General features: G+C 40.2%; 1 protein-coding gene across 3 annotated transcripts in view; it reads right to left on the reverse strand.

The window, feature by feature from the left end:
* lrp4 (low density lipoprotein receptor-related protein 4) overlaps nucleotides 1-2,548 on the reverse strand; it is a 163,728-nt gene extending 161,180 nt beyond the window's left edge. For all 3 annotated transcript variants that reach the window (XM_084732518.1, XM_084732449.1, XM_084732582.1), the window contains exon 1: nucleotides 2,224-2,548. In XM_084732518.1, the coding sequence (XP_084588644.1) occupies nucleotides 2,224-2,284 (61 nt within the window). In that variant the 5' untranslated portion in view covers nucleotides 2,285-2,548. The remainder of the gene's footprint in view (nucleotides 1-2,223) is intronic.
* Between the last annotated feature and the right edge of the window lie 14,301 nt (nucleotides 2,549-16,849).

Below are 16,849 nucleotides of genomic sequence, written 5' to 3' on the forward strand. Positions count from 1 at the left end.
ATCCAAAAAAATTGTGCTTTGTTTTAAGTCAGTGGATCATTTGCATGACAGAGGAAAGTGAAAAGTGCATTTTTAAGTAAGTGTACAGAACTTTCTACCAGATTATAACCCACGTAAAACCACAAAATCCATCACATATGTTTTTTTGTACACTTCATGTCTCAGCTTCTACAGCATCTAACACAAGCTACTGTCTGAGACAGCAATCTGATTCATTTAAGATCTGCAGTTTTATTGGACTGATGGCAATCATCCTCAAAGCAGAGATCTCACAAGACATTGGGCATATAAATACGCCACTCATATTGTGGTGCATACATATGTAACACAAAAAACTACTTATAAAAGCTTCCATAAAACCATATAATCACAGTTCGACACACCGTAAAACTTACAGTACATACTTCCAAGAGCACATATAGGTGGAGGACAGAATAAGTAGGGTACGTAGTACAAATAAACCTTCAAGACCACAAAAAATATCAAAGGTGAAAGCAACATTTTAATGAAGTAAAATCCATAAAAGACAACTAACTGCTGCACATTTGTGAGCTTGGACCATTGCTTCAACACATTATTGTTATTATTAAGTATGCTGTCAAACAAGATTTAAAAACTAAATGAACCCTCAGACACATTTTCCATTACAGTTTCTATTATTTATTCCCACATCAGCCGGGGTTGACTGCAATTTGCCTGAGGGTGGAGGTCTGACAGGACATCAGGCACCTTGAGTTGCAGTAGATACAGCCTAACCTACATGTAACACCAAAAAAAAATGCTCACAAAATCCTCCATAAACCCATAAAATCACAGTTAAATACACAAGAAAGTTTAATACTGTACCATTATAGTTCCAACAGCACCTATAGCTGACATACAAGACAAGTAGTGCAAATAAATCTATAAGAGTACAAAACTTAAGCATCAAATGTGAATTTATACAACATTTAAGTTAAAAATCAACAAAATACATGTTGACACATTCTTCACTACGGTTTCTATTATTTAGTCGCACATCACCCAAGACTGACGGGAATCTGCCAGTTTACACCTAATATAGAGGTACATACTGTATAACCCGCGTGTAACACCAAAAAGTCCTTGCAAAATCTTCCACAGACCCATATAATCACACTTGGAGTAGGAGGGTGCATAGTGCAAAGAGTCAAGACTACAGGACATAAAGAGTATGAAATATGGAAATTTACAATATAAAGCAACATTTTCACACATTCAGTCAATATAATACTGCAAGCTGCTGCAGATCTGAGAACTTTTCTTCCATTAAATCTTCCATTAAATCTATATAATCACAGTTTGATGCATTATAAAATCTACTGTATATACTTCCAACAATACGTAAACAGGGAAGTAGGGATAAGTAAGATACATAGTGCAAATGAAGCTTCATGACTACAAAAATAAAGTATGAAAGGTGAAAAGCAACATTCACATTTACAAGTTACATCAATAAAACACGACGCACTGCTGCAGTTGTGAGCTTAGAAACATTTCCCACTACAGTTTCTAAAATTTAATCCCATATCAGCCGGGTCTGCCTCAAGGTGGAGGACTGACAGGACAACAGACAAATGCATATATGCACCCTCACATCTGGGACAGTGCATACAACTTAACCTCCATGTAACACACAAAAAAACTACTTACAAGTCTTCCATAAACCCGTATAATCACAGTTCAATGCACTAAATCCAAAATTTAAGTCCAATACATCTATACTTCAACAGCACAGGATAGGTAGAATCTATAGTGCAAATTAAAATTTACTTTAAAAAATAAGACGTATCCGGTTTGAAAATATACAAGAGCAACATTTTCACAAGCTTAAATCAATGAAATAGGACGAACTGCTGCAGATATGAGGGGTCACTGCTTCAACACAAGCATGTTGTCAAACAAGATTTAAAAACAACTCTCACTCTGACACATTTTCCACTATAGTTTCTATTTTAACCACCTTAACTGCACTCTCTAATAGGGGAAACTTGGCTGCTGACTTTAAATGTCTGCATGTGCGACTGGAACCAATGCACGGAGCTGACAAGGAGGCAATTTAACAACAACAACACAAAAAATACTACTAACAAAACACCGGCGGTGCAAAAATACCTCCGTCCACCTCCTCCAAAACACGCTCACATGCAGTTTCAACTCCACTTTGCGGGGTTTTTTGGGTTTTTTTAACGGATATTTTCTTACCTGGACTCTGGCTGAGCAGCAAAGTTATCAGGGAGCCCCACAGCACCGCGGCCAGCTGCATCTTGTACCCCGCTTTTCTCTCGCTTGCTCCGGGCTTCCCTTTCCCCCTTTTCCCCCTCTTCTTCTTCTCCTTCTCCTCCTCACAGTTAAATATCAACGGGCTTTAGTTACAAGAAGACGCTCCGGCTTTCACGCTAACCTCATACCATGACTGACTTGTTCGCCCCTTTTCTCTCCCCGACCTCCTCCGCCTCCTCCTCTTGTGTGCGATAACGCGACAAAACCGGGATTAAAAAGTTAACTCTGAGGGGTACAGCTCGGCTACGGTCTCCAACATGTTGTGCTCCAGTTCCCTACGCTGTAGCCACCAAAAGGAGCTGTGGGTTGTACCAAGTGCGAGCCGCGGGGGAGCCGGCAGTGTCCACCGCCGTCTTTTTAAGCTAACCTGGGCGTAAATAAGCGAAAATCACGAATCGTTAGCACTTCATTTATTATAAAATATAAAACAAACATCAAATCTGGCACGTTTGTTCACTTTGACCGTTTTATTCCCCCCTCACTTTTCTCCTAACTTCCCTATCCCGCATGAAATTCGCTCGTCCAAAATCTCTGCCTCCTTCGTTGTGTCATTTCTTAAATTACAACGTTTTTTTCTAAAGAAACTGGTGGTCAGCAAATCAAAGGATAAATTCAGACATCTGGAGGCATGAGTAAACAGTTTGTGCCTCTCCTCACAGCGTGGAAAAACTTCTCCCCCTTCCTCTCATTGCTCCTGCCTTTCTTTCTTTTCTAGCTCAATGTGGATTCCAGAAGAAGAAGAAGAAGAAGAAGAAGAAGAAGAAAGAGGGGAAAAGCTTCTCTGTTGTCACTTATGTCAAATTGTTGCAAATGACAGAGCAGTGGTTTCCACAGTGGGGTGTAATAACCATGAGATGAGGTCATTACACAGTCATTATTCAGTACCGCAGATTTACAAAAAAGTTACTGGAGGGAAATTATGGTGATATTAAAATGTAATTAAGTCCAAAAAGGTCGCTGTGGACGTATGATTTTTTTCCTCTTCGATCTCAAAACGTCCCAGTAGTGATGATAGAGTTACACCACAAGTTTATACATCCAGTTTAGTCCAAAAAGTCACTATTAAGTCATTATTATCTCCAAGTTGGTCCTGGGCAGGAGTGATGGCACTAAAACCATCACAAACTATTTAAAAACAATCTGAAAATCCTTGATGAACACAAGGGACTTCCATAATTGTACCTTTCAAAAGTATTATTTATTTTCCCTCGACAGTTTTCTTTGTTGTTGCAGGTACGTGTCTGATGTATAAATTACTGTAATTAATGAACTGAAACCACGTTTGTCATTTCGCAGTAGGGTGCCAGTCCAGGGTGAAATGCATAGGATAATTTAGAATTACATCAGACTCTAAGTCTGATAATTTCTTATTAATGTTATGTAGATAATTTACATATTCTGAGGATGATATGACATACAGTGTCCTGACCGTGTTTACAAGGTGCACAAATCATTACGTACAGGTGGCGGGTGTGTTACAGTCATTTTAAGCATCTTTTCGGAGGATAAGATTGTCATTAAGCTTTGGCAGCTCACAAACCCATTTTTTTTTTTTAGATATTTTTATCACAGTCCTCCCACGGTGTCGGCTGCACTCGCCTTCATCTGCTTTAAAACAGGTTGAATGACACCAACAATCTTATAATAGCTTAATCAAATAAACAAGTGAAAACACATCAATATGTTCCAAAAAACAACAAGACATTTTAATATCTAACACCAGGAATTACAGGGACAAGAGCTGGTGATTTAGGACTGTCCTGAATTTTTCAGGACATCTGGTCACCCTATTTTGCAGGAGCCACGCAAGGGAGACCAGGGCATCAGTCAGAGGTGACTGCTCAGCTAAATTTAGGAAAACTGCTTTTGGATGACCACCATTTTCAGTCAGAGCAGCAGGTAAATGGAACTCAATTTCCATTCATATTAGAGAAAACAAGCATGCATGCATGATTTGATTTTTTGTGGTATTACTGTGAACTTAATTAATTGCATTGTTCTTAATTATCTGTATTGTATTGATTGTATTGTGCTTTTTTTAACATCCACCCACCCAGGGACCACAGATGTAAATTAGTGATATAGGCTAGCTAACTGTGGCTCAGTGGTTGTGCTGTGCACGGCTCCTGTTAAATAAACTAATGAACTAAACTAATTATTACTGCAATTACTACACACACACACACACACACACACACACACACACACACACACACACGTACACAGTAAAACCCTGTAGGAATATGACAGTGATTACATAAGACATAAAACAACTATTAGCCACAATTAAATCACTTTATATGTTCACTAATTACTGTAAGACTAGACACACACTAAAAGCTCCCACAGGAACTATCAGGGATCACAGACGTATCACCAGTAGCACCACAGCAGAGGCAATACAGTATACTGTAAGAATAAACTAAGAAAATTACATAACAAACTCACACGTTAAAGCATTTCAGGGGTCATCAAAATGTTTTAGACAGTGCATCATATACAGATTAAGTTAAATCTTAAAGGCCCACTGTGTAGGATTTACTGGCATTTAGCAGTGAGCTTGCAAATTGCAAACACTCGGTCTCACATCCCCCTATGGTGGCCGCCAAACTCACACAAAATATGAAAAAATGAGTCAAACAGCCACAAGCCAAACAGTGTTTGGTTTGTCCGTTGTAGGCGGTAGAAACCTCTGTTGATATACAGAGCTTATTCTAAGGTAACACAAACATAACAATCCTTATTTTACATATTTATTAATATATTGTGTTATAGTCTGCCCATAGATCCTTTTAACTTTTATACAGTGGACCTTTAAAACAGTAGATGAGCCATTTTCAACCCATGAAATTTGTTTTTTTTAATAGGTTTAGTATGAAATGCCCATATCAACACCAGCATTAATGTTTCCTCACAGTGTTGTCATATCATTTAGTTTAACAGCACAAAAAACATGTTCAAATGTGCACTGCCTCTTAAGTCACAATGGGAAATAGCAGTGTTACAGCTGCCAAGTCATATAAATCACAAACAAATGAGACAAGGAAATCAAATGCAATAAAAAAAAAGCCATAAATAATAAACAATCGCCTGGAATAAAATACTCTATCACCTCAGCAGCATAATATACACCAGGTTATAGTTCATGTAGTGAATCAAATGGGAGACAATCTTACACGTAATACAGGGAGTTTTTAACTGGTTATGAGACAGTCTCAATTTAAGACCGATGCCTCTATTTGACCTACATAAGTCAACGAAACTGTCTGTTTTTCTCTTTCTTCTTAATGCCTGCCACCGGGTCGGATTCTCCTTGAAATCAGATGAAACAATTTACAGCACGCAGACCAGAAGAATCCATGTTTGCATTTTCCTACACAAAAGTTACGTTAGCCAGTTAATAAGAAGCAAGAGGAGGCTTTTCTTTAGATAATTTAATTTTTAACATTGAATTTTGTGGTTACGGCAGTTGAAACACTACCACTTTAATCCTCTTAAGTTTCTTATAGTAGCTTTAACAAATGTAATAAGCTGTCTTGAAAATATGTATTTTGGGAGGAAAGGCATGTTAAAGTTTAAGAATCCTTGAGTCAAACCATAATCCATCCACTGTCAGTAAAAGAAAATCATATTTTCTCCCTCAAAAGTGATTCAGTTCTGTTTGTAATAACAATGTGAACCCAAAAAAAAAAAAATCACACTGAATCTGACATTTTCATAACAGATGTGCAATGTGGGCTCAATAGTGATTCTGAAATTTATGTGACTTTTGTGTCTCCTGAACCTGGCATTCATTACGTCTCTGCACTTGTGCCCGGGTGTAGAGGGAGCTGGCCGAGGTAGCAAGAAAAAAGGAGAATAGCTGTGATGGTGGGATTTTGGGTGTAAAGAGACAATGAGCTGTTCTGGAGTGAAGCTTCACTCTGGTGGAAATGTGGCTTCAATCAATGTGAATGTAGACTTCAGAGCATGAAGGCTACGTCTAAGAAATCAAACAACTGGTTGTGTGCATGCAAGTCAGTTTGCAAGCATGACATCATAGTTGGCATAATAATTTGTTGTTGTCATTTGGTGATGATAGCCAAGTATTTGAAACATAATGAGTTTATAATTGTCTTTCTGGTATTAATGCAGGATATATTATAGCATAAAGGTTTGCTGTGATATTTGCATGACAAAAAATAAGGTAAAATTTACAATGGAGCTGTCAAAGTGATTTAATATTTTAGTATTTTAAGCACAGGATATATTTTTTTGTCCTTATACAATGACTGAATCATCAGCATGTGCACTGCTCTGCAGTCTCCACATTTATGTCCCTCCTCTTTCCCTGGAAAAGAGGCTTTGGACCCCACATCGTAATTACGAGGCAGCTTTAGTTGGGATGTGAGCTCCGTCATCTCTAAACAGGACATCATCATTCAGCACACGCCTCCCCTCCACTCTCCCGCGGAGCATCCATCAGAGTATTAGATTTCATCCCAATAAAAGTGGTGTGCCCCATCACTTACTCGTGATTTGATACAGAGCATTTTAATGAACAATGCTTGGGACAAAGAGCCGTTGTGGTCCGATGAAAAATCAGAAAGACGCTGAAGAAATTTCTGTTTTATTCTCCATGTTTTCATTCATTACAGTATATCTCTGAGAGCTGATAAGAGGAATAATACATAACTGTAAAGGATATCATCGACGAGAGCATGATTTACTCATTAGTTAGTGCCTGAGACACCATCTAAGACTCTGAGTCTCTGTTATGAATACTTTATGAATAGGAAATGTAAAGGAAAAATACCTTAATGTTCCAGCATGTAAGATTTCAGTCTTGGTTGATTGTGATACTTCACTTATTGATGGTAACAGCAAGTGCAGTTTCACACATCACAGACAATAACACATTTATCAGCCACTGGAGGCTGCAAACACACCTTGAGCAGTCAATCTCTATCAGAAATACAATACGAGAAGCTCAATCATGAAAATGAAGCACGGTTCTTCTCGTTTATTGACATTTCAAGCTTAAATGTGTGTACAGATCACGTGCTGAATTGTAAATCCCCACTCCCTTCACACACTCACTCCTCTCATAGAAATACGGTTTGGAAAAATAAGCAAAATCAAAAATAAACAGAAAAAGCGGGGGGAAAAAACTGCATTGCACGGAGATGTTAGACACGCCAACAGATATGGATGGAGTCTTTTGCCCATGACCTGCATTCGTTTTGTTGCGCACATGTTCTGAAAGCTTACAGATTCAGATGAAACACAGCTGCACCACCAGAAGTTGTGTGGGACAGTGTAGCAGTGTAGCCAGTAGTTCAAGCGAGAGCCAAACAACAGAACACAATGGGGAAGCTCACATGCCGGGATCTATTTAATGGACGCACAGACCACCACCTCCCACAACGCTGCCTCTGCTTTTGCCTCTTTCTCAAGGGGTTCATTATTATAACTTCCTCCAACGTTTCCATATTTATTGTTCTCAGAAACCTTTGAATTTTCTTCTTCTTGTTTGGCAGTGATGGCTACATTTCTTGTCGGACAGACAATCCCGCAATCGTCCCCAATTTATGCAATGATCAGCCTGGTTTGCAGTGAGGCAGGGATTTTCTCAAGCTCTCCTTTTCATGCTGTACTCAACTTTTCTCTTCACAACAAGCGAATAATGCATGTGAGAAGGCCTCATTCAAAAGGTGCAGTGATCACAGTTTCATTATTTTTAGGCAACAAAACTAATGAACCTCGGCTGAAGTTCAATCAGGAAGACTATCTTTATGCCTCATTCACCCTAACTGTCTTTCTTTCCCCCTCTCACTTTACCCACTTATTCTCAACCGGCTATCCGTTCACCCTTTAAGTTAACCGACCAGATTTAGCCACAGTCTCCATCAGCCAATCGTTCCCCTCCCTGCGGTTTTCAGCCATCATTTCTGCCTGGAATTGTTGTGACCCTCCTCCATCCCATTCTCCTCTGGTTCTTCTAATCCAGTGCCCAGGTCATCAAAAGTCCAGTCTTCATCTCATCTAGATCATCAGCTGTCCCTTCACCACCACCATCAGTGTCTAGACTCCATCAGGGAAAGATTGCGGTTTGTAGTTTTTGGTTTTGCACTAGACACAAACCCCATCCTGTGTTGGCTTGACACATCTATCCATCCTACCTCCTCCTTACATGGACTGTCTCACTCTTTATACTACAACACCTGACTACTGCATCCGCTATTAGCTTCTTTATGTTTGCACTGTTAGTGTCCCAGGTGCCATTTGCCATTTTCAGCATGTAGGTTGCAGCTCGGAGGTTGTTCTCATTTCCTGGGGACTTTGAAAATGTAGATAGTGGACGCCGTAATGCTGCTTGAAGCAAGCGCCCAATGGCAAGACTTACACCTGCAGTGTGTATCCAGTCAGTCAGACCAGTGAATCTTATACAAACACTAAAGGTTACTTCAGGTGTCTACATCAGTTGGAGAGGGGCATGACAAAGCAACGGGTTTTTAACCATCTGGGAATGAGAATGAGATGATGCAGTGTGTGTTGTTTGAAATGTGTTGCCTGCAAAACCAGTTTTCCTACATGTCTGGTGTGTGGTCTTCCTCTGTGCGTTGCATCTTTCTAGCAGTTTTTAGACTTGCTTAAAAGTCAAATACTTTCAACTTTTCAGTGCAAGGTACATTTGGTCACGCTTGGCCCAGGCAGCCAAAATCAAGCAAAAAATGGGTTTTTATTACTTCACTGGTAGATGTGATCTAACTTCATAATTAGCTGTAGGACTTTTGATAAGTTAAGGAGTATGTGAAAGAGAAAGGGGGAATTTATAGCTCATATCGTGAAAGTTTCATTTAAGGTTATTTGTCTTTGACAGAGATAATGAGAGAGCTCGATGTCTGCTTCAATCCTTTTTTTCTGTCAATCATATTTGATTGCCCAAACGCCGCACAGCCCCGCTCCACAGGCGCACCAGCTGTTTTGCTCAGGCGTTTTTGAAGCGTCCGCTCCTGTAGTGATTCATCTCTGATCAGCCACCATGACAGCTTTTTGCATTTGAGGCATACATAATATAATTGTCACAATCAAGCATCACACACTCTCTTTAGGAAATTACACTGGTACCATAACAGTTACAGAAGCCATTAAGATGCAGTATTAAGCAACCATAACCACCTAAGGGAATACTGGATGTGACAAACTACTCATTAAAGCCAAAAGAGCACAAACTTGAGGCTGGACGGGATTAGTTTTATATTTTCCCCCAGCCAGTTTGCAGTGACTGAGAGGTGAGCTGATCCAGGATCAGGACCTGGACGAGCTGAACTCCAGGCTTCCGGCCTGGCTGCAGTGCGAGCACATAGCAGCTGCGGCCCCTTTCAGCTCCCATCTTGTCTCTGGGTGAAGAGATGGAGACATTTAATTATAACCTGTGATTAATGTGTCCACGGCGGGCCAGGACTGTCTGAGCAGCAACCGAGTGCTTTTGCTCTGGTCCCCGGACTCGTCCTGCACACACACACACACACACGCAAACACACAAACACACACACACACTGAGAATGACTTTGCATGCTCTACTACACACCGTTTAAACAATCTCACGAAAGGACCTTATCACTTAAAGTGCCAAAAAGTCACACCACTGCTCCTCTGACTTTTATATTCTCTGTCTCTTTCTAAGACACCACTGGTATCTGACACCTTTTGGCCAGAGCAGCATATGGCTGTCAGAATAACTGTGTGTGTGTGTGTGTGTGTGTGTGTGTGTGTGTGTGTGTGTGTGTGTGTGTGTGTGTGTTTCATAGGTGCTGGGAGAACAGCTGTGAGCTTATCACTTTAGCTTCCGCTGATAAATAAAGAAGTGTGCTGGGAGATGAGGAGGCTGCCTCAGATAGAAGATCAGGCAGGTGCTGGAAGTTTATTTTTATCTTTTACGTTGTAGTATACAGTATGTTTGTGAGTGTGTGCGAGTGTGAAACATAGATATGACCTTCCCTCTCCACCACTTGCTTATATGAACATTCCCCTCTGAGATTAACACAGGATCTCATGAATTTCCTGAGCATCTTTCTTTCTCACACTTTCTTTCTCTCACACATGCATACGAGTTAATGGACATTTATAGTGCTGCGGTAACTTGAAACAGGAGTCACATGTTTGCATTAAAAAGACACTCAGTTATGCCAAAATAACCCTGCCAGTTTTATGGGACCATACTGTTGGTTTTGCATGGTTCAGCTTATTAAATACAGTAAGTTTTACTTTGCATATATTGCCAGGCAAGTTTTTAGACTGACTTCCTACATTCCAGACAGCCATTTCGTTGTTATCCTGTGAAAACCACTTATCTCCAAATTTGGTGGTTTAGATTTTTTGATAAAACTGCAGGAGGGAGTGTTCCTGTATGAATTAAGACAATTCTCCCATTTCTTAAGCCAAACAAACCATTTACAAAGCCACAGGATCATCTGAAAAACGGCACAAAGCTGAAAACTAGAGCTGCAATGATTCTTTACTCCTGTCTGACAGTAAACTGAATATCTTTGGGATTTCGACAAAACAAGACATTTGAGGACCTCATCTTGGGCTCTGGGAAACACTGATTGACATTTTTCACCATTTCCCGACATTTTAAAACAAACAAGTATTAATCAATTAATCGAGAAAATAATGGCCCTACTGCGAACATGGCTGTTTTTCTGAGCTCCTGAAAAGTTGACATTTTGGAGAACAGCGGTTTTCGCTGGACAAACACAACAAGTTGTTTCCATCAATGTCAGTGCATTATGAAAATCAACTTATAAAGACTTCTAAACTATCCATCACTGTGAGGAATTCGTTGTATTTATTCTTTGCAAAAGTTACATTATTGTTGTACAATAATTGTCAAAAGTAAACTTACGAACTCTCATTGTTGGTGCATTCAAGGGCATTTTTGACATCTGAGTCACTTGTTAAAAAGCATTCTTGAGGCCCAGAACATCAAGAAACTGAACCTTGAAGATAATAAATTAACAAAAAATACATCAGAAAAAAGATCATGCCAGTTTGGCTGTTGCATAAAAAGTAATGCAATTCAGCAGCCTGTTGCCTGTCGTTGGATCGATAAAGTTTATCTTATTCTTGACACTCTAATGTGGGATATGCATCAAAGACCCAGTAAAGAGAGTCAGTCCCAACTACATTAATGCAACTGACAATTAATACATAAGTAAATCAAGTAAGGTCAGTTTATTTGAATAAATAAATAAATAATTAAGAATAATTAAATCAAATGTTAAGAGTTTAGTCAACATTTATCATATTGTATTGAATGAAGACAGCAACTTATTATAACAATTTATGGTTGCCTTAAGAAGGGGCAGCTGTGGCTCAGATGGTCGACCAGGTCGTCTGCAGATCGCGGGGCTGGCAGCTCAGTCCCCGCCTCCCCTCTGGTTCCCCCAGACGTCAAGGGTGTCCAAGCCAAGAGCGTTCCCAAATTCCGGAGACCGGTCTGCCAGCAAGCAGATGATTCTCTGTGGCGACCCGAACAGGAGCAGCTGAAAGACACAGAAGAAGAGTGGTAGTATTAAGAAAATGATCGGCTTGTTATGTGCAGTTTAGTACTTTATCGTATCTGAGCCAGTGATCAGTTTTTCAAATTAAAATCTGAATCCTTACAGTGTCCTTTTCTATTTACTCAACAATTTTAAAGCATAGAATTTCCAACTTTGTCGCTCTCCAGTGGCAGCATCGAAAAGAAATTGTGCCAGACAGCAATTACAGAGAATTAGAGCAGAGATATTAATTTATACCTCGGATTAGTAATTAATAATTTAATTAAGGATTATTAATTATTAGTTTTGTAATTAATATTTGTCAAATGATCATGTGTAACATGAGAGGAGTCATCCAGATGATTAACTCACAGGGAATTAAGCTGTCACCAACTCTGCGGCTCTAAGAAGGTTTTTGGCCTCTTTAGCTCGTTGCATTTGATTTAATGGCACATTTACTTTGTGATTCAGTATTAGCACCATCAGCCCTGTTTCCAGTCGCAGCAGGCAGCTAGTTTCAGCAAACAAGCTCTGATACACCCACAGTTCTCACTAAACAGCAGACAAAATTAGAAACTAACTGGCGAAGAAAGTGCAAGATCTAGCAACTAAAAGGCAAATTATTATTATTATTTTTTTTACAGGAGGTGGTGAAAATAATAGACCATAAATAAAGACGGACACCGTGTCTCCACTGTACAAAAATCAAGCCAAAATACCTCTGATATGAGCTCTGTTGTCTTGCACCGGTGACAACATTTGGAGGCAGAGTCTGCGCAGTAGTGATCGGGGTTGGAGTCGCAGTATTAAGGTCCTGCATACACAGTTAGCTGACTCAGTGCGAGCAGAGCTCAGCTGTCAATCATGGCATGAACCCCCCCCTTTTTTATTAAAACCAAAATGATCAGAAAAATTAACACTTGAACAAACACCAGTGTGATAAGAACTACAAAAAAATGACAGAAACTATCTTTGGAAGAGTGTACTGTCGCTGTTGGTGTGTAAAGGCCTTTAGATTTGTGAGAATTTGTGAGAATTTGTGAGACTGAACGAGCATTAATGATACTCAACAACACTGGGGGTCTGAGGTAGTGGGGGCCCCCAAATGAAATTGCGCTTAGGGTCCACTTAAGCTTGGTTTGGCCCTGATGGTGGAAACCAAAACAGAGCTAAATGGAGGGTAAATAAAACACACTGCCAAATGAATGCAAAAACCCTTCTGGGTAAGTAAACAGCTTATTGTTACTACACTAGACATGACAACTTTATAAGGTGTGTGTGTCTTCCTGCTTGTTGTGGAGTTCTTCTGCCCCCAGTGGGAGAGAAAATATGAATGCAGCTTTAACTTTGGATTTTTAAGTAAATGGCTAAATTAAACAGGCTAAAATACCAGAACGGTTATTTTAAATATTACAATTATTATAGCGCTGATGGCAGATTTGTTCAACTTCCTGTCTCCTTCTCTCCTTTTTCGCTCTGTTTCTCCTGGCCATGATGTAACCAGAGACACCCTTATTAAATTTAGCAGGGGAACCCAACCACACCACAGGCCCCATGGCCAGGACTGGCTGCTCTGCCACAGTTACCCACTGCATGCACACACACACAAACGCACACACACACACGCACACACAGAGTGCGTCCTGCTGTGGTGTGGTTCGGAGCCCAGCAGCCTGTTCTGTGGCCCGTCTAACTACAGGGCTTTTCTGTGTGAGGTTTATTTTCGTGGATGCTCTGCTCTCTCCATGTTCTCCTCGTACAATGGACTCGTTTACATGTGGCCAAAATCAAACACACACGCTGACATGGACACAGGCTTTTCGCCTCGCCTCGCTTCGTTGTTGGCCTTTCGAGGCATGGAGACTCGGGTTTTTGACCACAGGCTTGTCCTCGGCCTCAATGAGAAGGGCCTTTATTCTCAGCTGTTATTTTAGATCCAATCATAACGTGTCCTTTTTGTGTCTTAAAGGAGAATACTGGTATTATTTAGAGCTTACAGTCTATTTACTTCTGTCTTACATTTCACTTGTAATCATATTTTGTGATGCTTGGTTGTTTTTTTTGAACTTTTGAAGTTTTTCATGTCAAACCTGCACTATTTTGAACTGAACAGCTGTGCTGGTCAACAAGGACGCCCTAAATAAGAACTCGTGGATGTGATTCTTTCAGAGCTTTTTGACTGTATGGTTCTCTTTGTTCTCTAAATTGGCAGATGCCAACGGTACACATGCATATCCAAGTTCACCAAAGTTGAAATCTTACTAAAAACGCTAAGTGCAAATTTACTTTACCTCTGCACACAAAAACACTGGATGTAGCACTTAAAGTATTCACCAAACAATGTCTCTTGTAACAGTCAATGCTGGTTTCTTTTAACCATTAAAGAAAGTTCAGATTATTTACAGTGGGGTTGTATAACGTATTTATCGATAGATGGTGTCTTAGCAACAGTGGATACTGGTCGACATGCCACCAGTTTGGAAAACATTTCAGCCAATATCTGTTTAAATGTAAGCAATATTTAGATTTTTGTTCACTGGTTTACCTTGCTGCCAGACAGCCTTTCCGATGGAAAGCCACTGTTATACAAGGCAAATATTGCTCTTTCTTGCTCTTTCAGACTTCACTGGTAAATTCAGTAATTTTACCTCACAGAACACAGGGAGTTGCTGGTATACTTTCTGCCTTGATCAGTTCATTTGTTTGTGTTTTTATGTGACTTGGTGTTTTAAAAGGTTAGTTCGGATTCACTGAAGTCACACAAAAACAAGAAGTCAGTGTGTGCACACGCCTGAAGCAGGTAAACAGGCTCTCGCCCAAGCGGCGCGACACCAGATATATGAGATCTCGTGATACCTTCACGTCTGTGTTTACATGTGACCTGGAAGCGACTCAGACAACAGAGAGAGATCTACTCAGAAATAGTGACTTGTTATGTGCACAGTTGACTTCGCAAACTTTCAACAAAGAAGAAAATGTCAGAGGACTTCGACATAGAAGAGGAACATCATTTCTTTGCTGCAGCCGCACCGTTTGGGCGAGAGCCTGTGTACCCGCTTCAGGCATGTGCACACGGATCAGGTCTGAGAGGCTGCAGTTGACATTCAGGCTAAAAACATGGTGTAAATGCTGTCTTTTTGGGTCAAATTTTAATGTCACGCCTTACGCACACTTGGATTACACCACACGAGCAGTATGGAGACATTTCGTGTTTTTTTTTTGTGTTCTTTTATCACATTTTAAAACTGGTCACCATTCACTTCAATTGTCCTGGATTTGGCTGCAACGCTGTTTTCTGCTGAAGCTCTGGGAGTGTTTTGTGAACTGGAGATCTTCACCCATCCTCACATCAGCACAGGGGTGAGCAGGTATTGAGTAAAATGTCATTTTTGGGTGAACTATCGCTTTAAATTGATATAGATTTTTTTGAGGTAAGTCTTTTTTTAAGTGCCTAAAATATGATCCTGTCCACAGGAGTACCTTTTGTAGCTTCCATGCTAATAGTCCTCTCTGCTTCTCAAAACTGAAGGCGTGTCAACTGCCATGTAATGTAGGTAATGCACTGACTATTGATAAGAACCTCATACAACTCCACTTCAAATAATCTGAACTGTCCCTTTAAGTCGACCTTTCATCTTTTATACTGAACAAGAAAAAAGGCAATGAAAAGCTCTGAAGTCTGATATCTTCAACACCTAGTGTGGGCAGACACATGCAAGTTGAACCTGAATCACTGTCAATAAATCCCTGTAACAAAGCATCGCTTTCACCTGTTAAAACATTCAGTCTCTCTGACTTGGGTTTGGTTGGTTCTTAATTGAGTTTTTATACAAACACAACAACATTTAAAGCATTTTACAGGAATCAGATTTCTGTTGGCATCTTTCAACGTGACTGATCTGCCATTAACATCAGCTGCGGCCACAAGAGAGATTTAGACATGAATGTACATAATCAGCACCTACACAAGCAAACACACTTGTTCTTGCAGGTGTACATAATTTGAATGAATCTGTGCGTTCACACGCAGGTAAACACACGCACATTCCTCCCCAGCACAAAGTACACACACAGCAAAACCCACCTATACAGGCTGACGCACCTGGCCTGTTGGCATCAGGTCTTAAAACCTCATTAGAAAGCCATCAGATCTTCAATGGCTCACAGCGCCGGGGGCGCCGCTGCTACCAAAGAGGCCCCAGCTCTGAGGCCCCATACCCAGAGGGAACGCGCCGAGGCCCGGGTTGAGGAGAGGTGAGGCTGTGGCGGCTCTGGAGGCTCTGGATGGGGCAGGGCTGGGCTTTCTGTTAAAGCCACTGAAATGGAAACAGAGGCCAAGAGCTTTGATATGGCTTTGTGGGCAGAATTATCTCTGAGGGTGAGATTAAGATTTTAAAGTAGGATAAATTACTAATCATCTTGCGCCTTTGCAAAGTGTCATACTGCACGCATACATGGGTGCCACGCACACACACAGCACACTATCTGAAATGATGAATCCTCAGTGGTCCTGTGGGGAAACTGGATACCAATCAGAAATTAAGTTAGAATGTACCAGAGGGGGGTTTAGAATTTGTTTGATATGTGATCTCAATATAAGCATTTGAGGTACACAGCAAGTTAAGTTAAAACTTAACTAACTTGGTTGAAAAGTACAAGTTTTTTAAATGTTAACCACTGGTCTAAAAGTTATATATGACTATATTTTAATATAAAGCAGGTCCTAACTATTTGTTGAAATACTGACACGATTATATTTAACCTGGATATGTAAAAACTTGTTAAAATTAACCACAGATGGCAAAAGTACACAAATTCTTTACTCAAGAAGAAGTATGGGTATAAAGACAGGTAAAAGTGGAAGTACTGATTCAACTTTTTTACTCAGTAAAAGTGAAAAAGTACAAGCTCTGCAATGTAGTATAAAAGTAAAAAGTCACCCTCTGATTTCTACCAGCATTTCCTGTGCAAAGCCAATTGAACCTCATTTCATAATTCAAAGACTATTCAGCAATATACTA

Source organism: Lutjanus erythropterus, chromosome 1 (assembly GCF_056507025.1).
Source record: "Lutjanus erythropterus isolate fLutEry1 chromosome 1, fLutEry1.hap2, whole genome shotgun sequence".
NCBI classification, from domain to species: Eukaryota; Metazoa; Chordata; class Actinopteri; order Lutjaniformes; family Lutjanidae; genus Lutjanus; species Lutjanus erythropterus.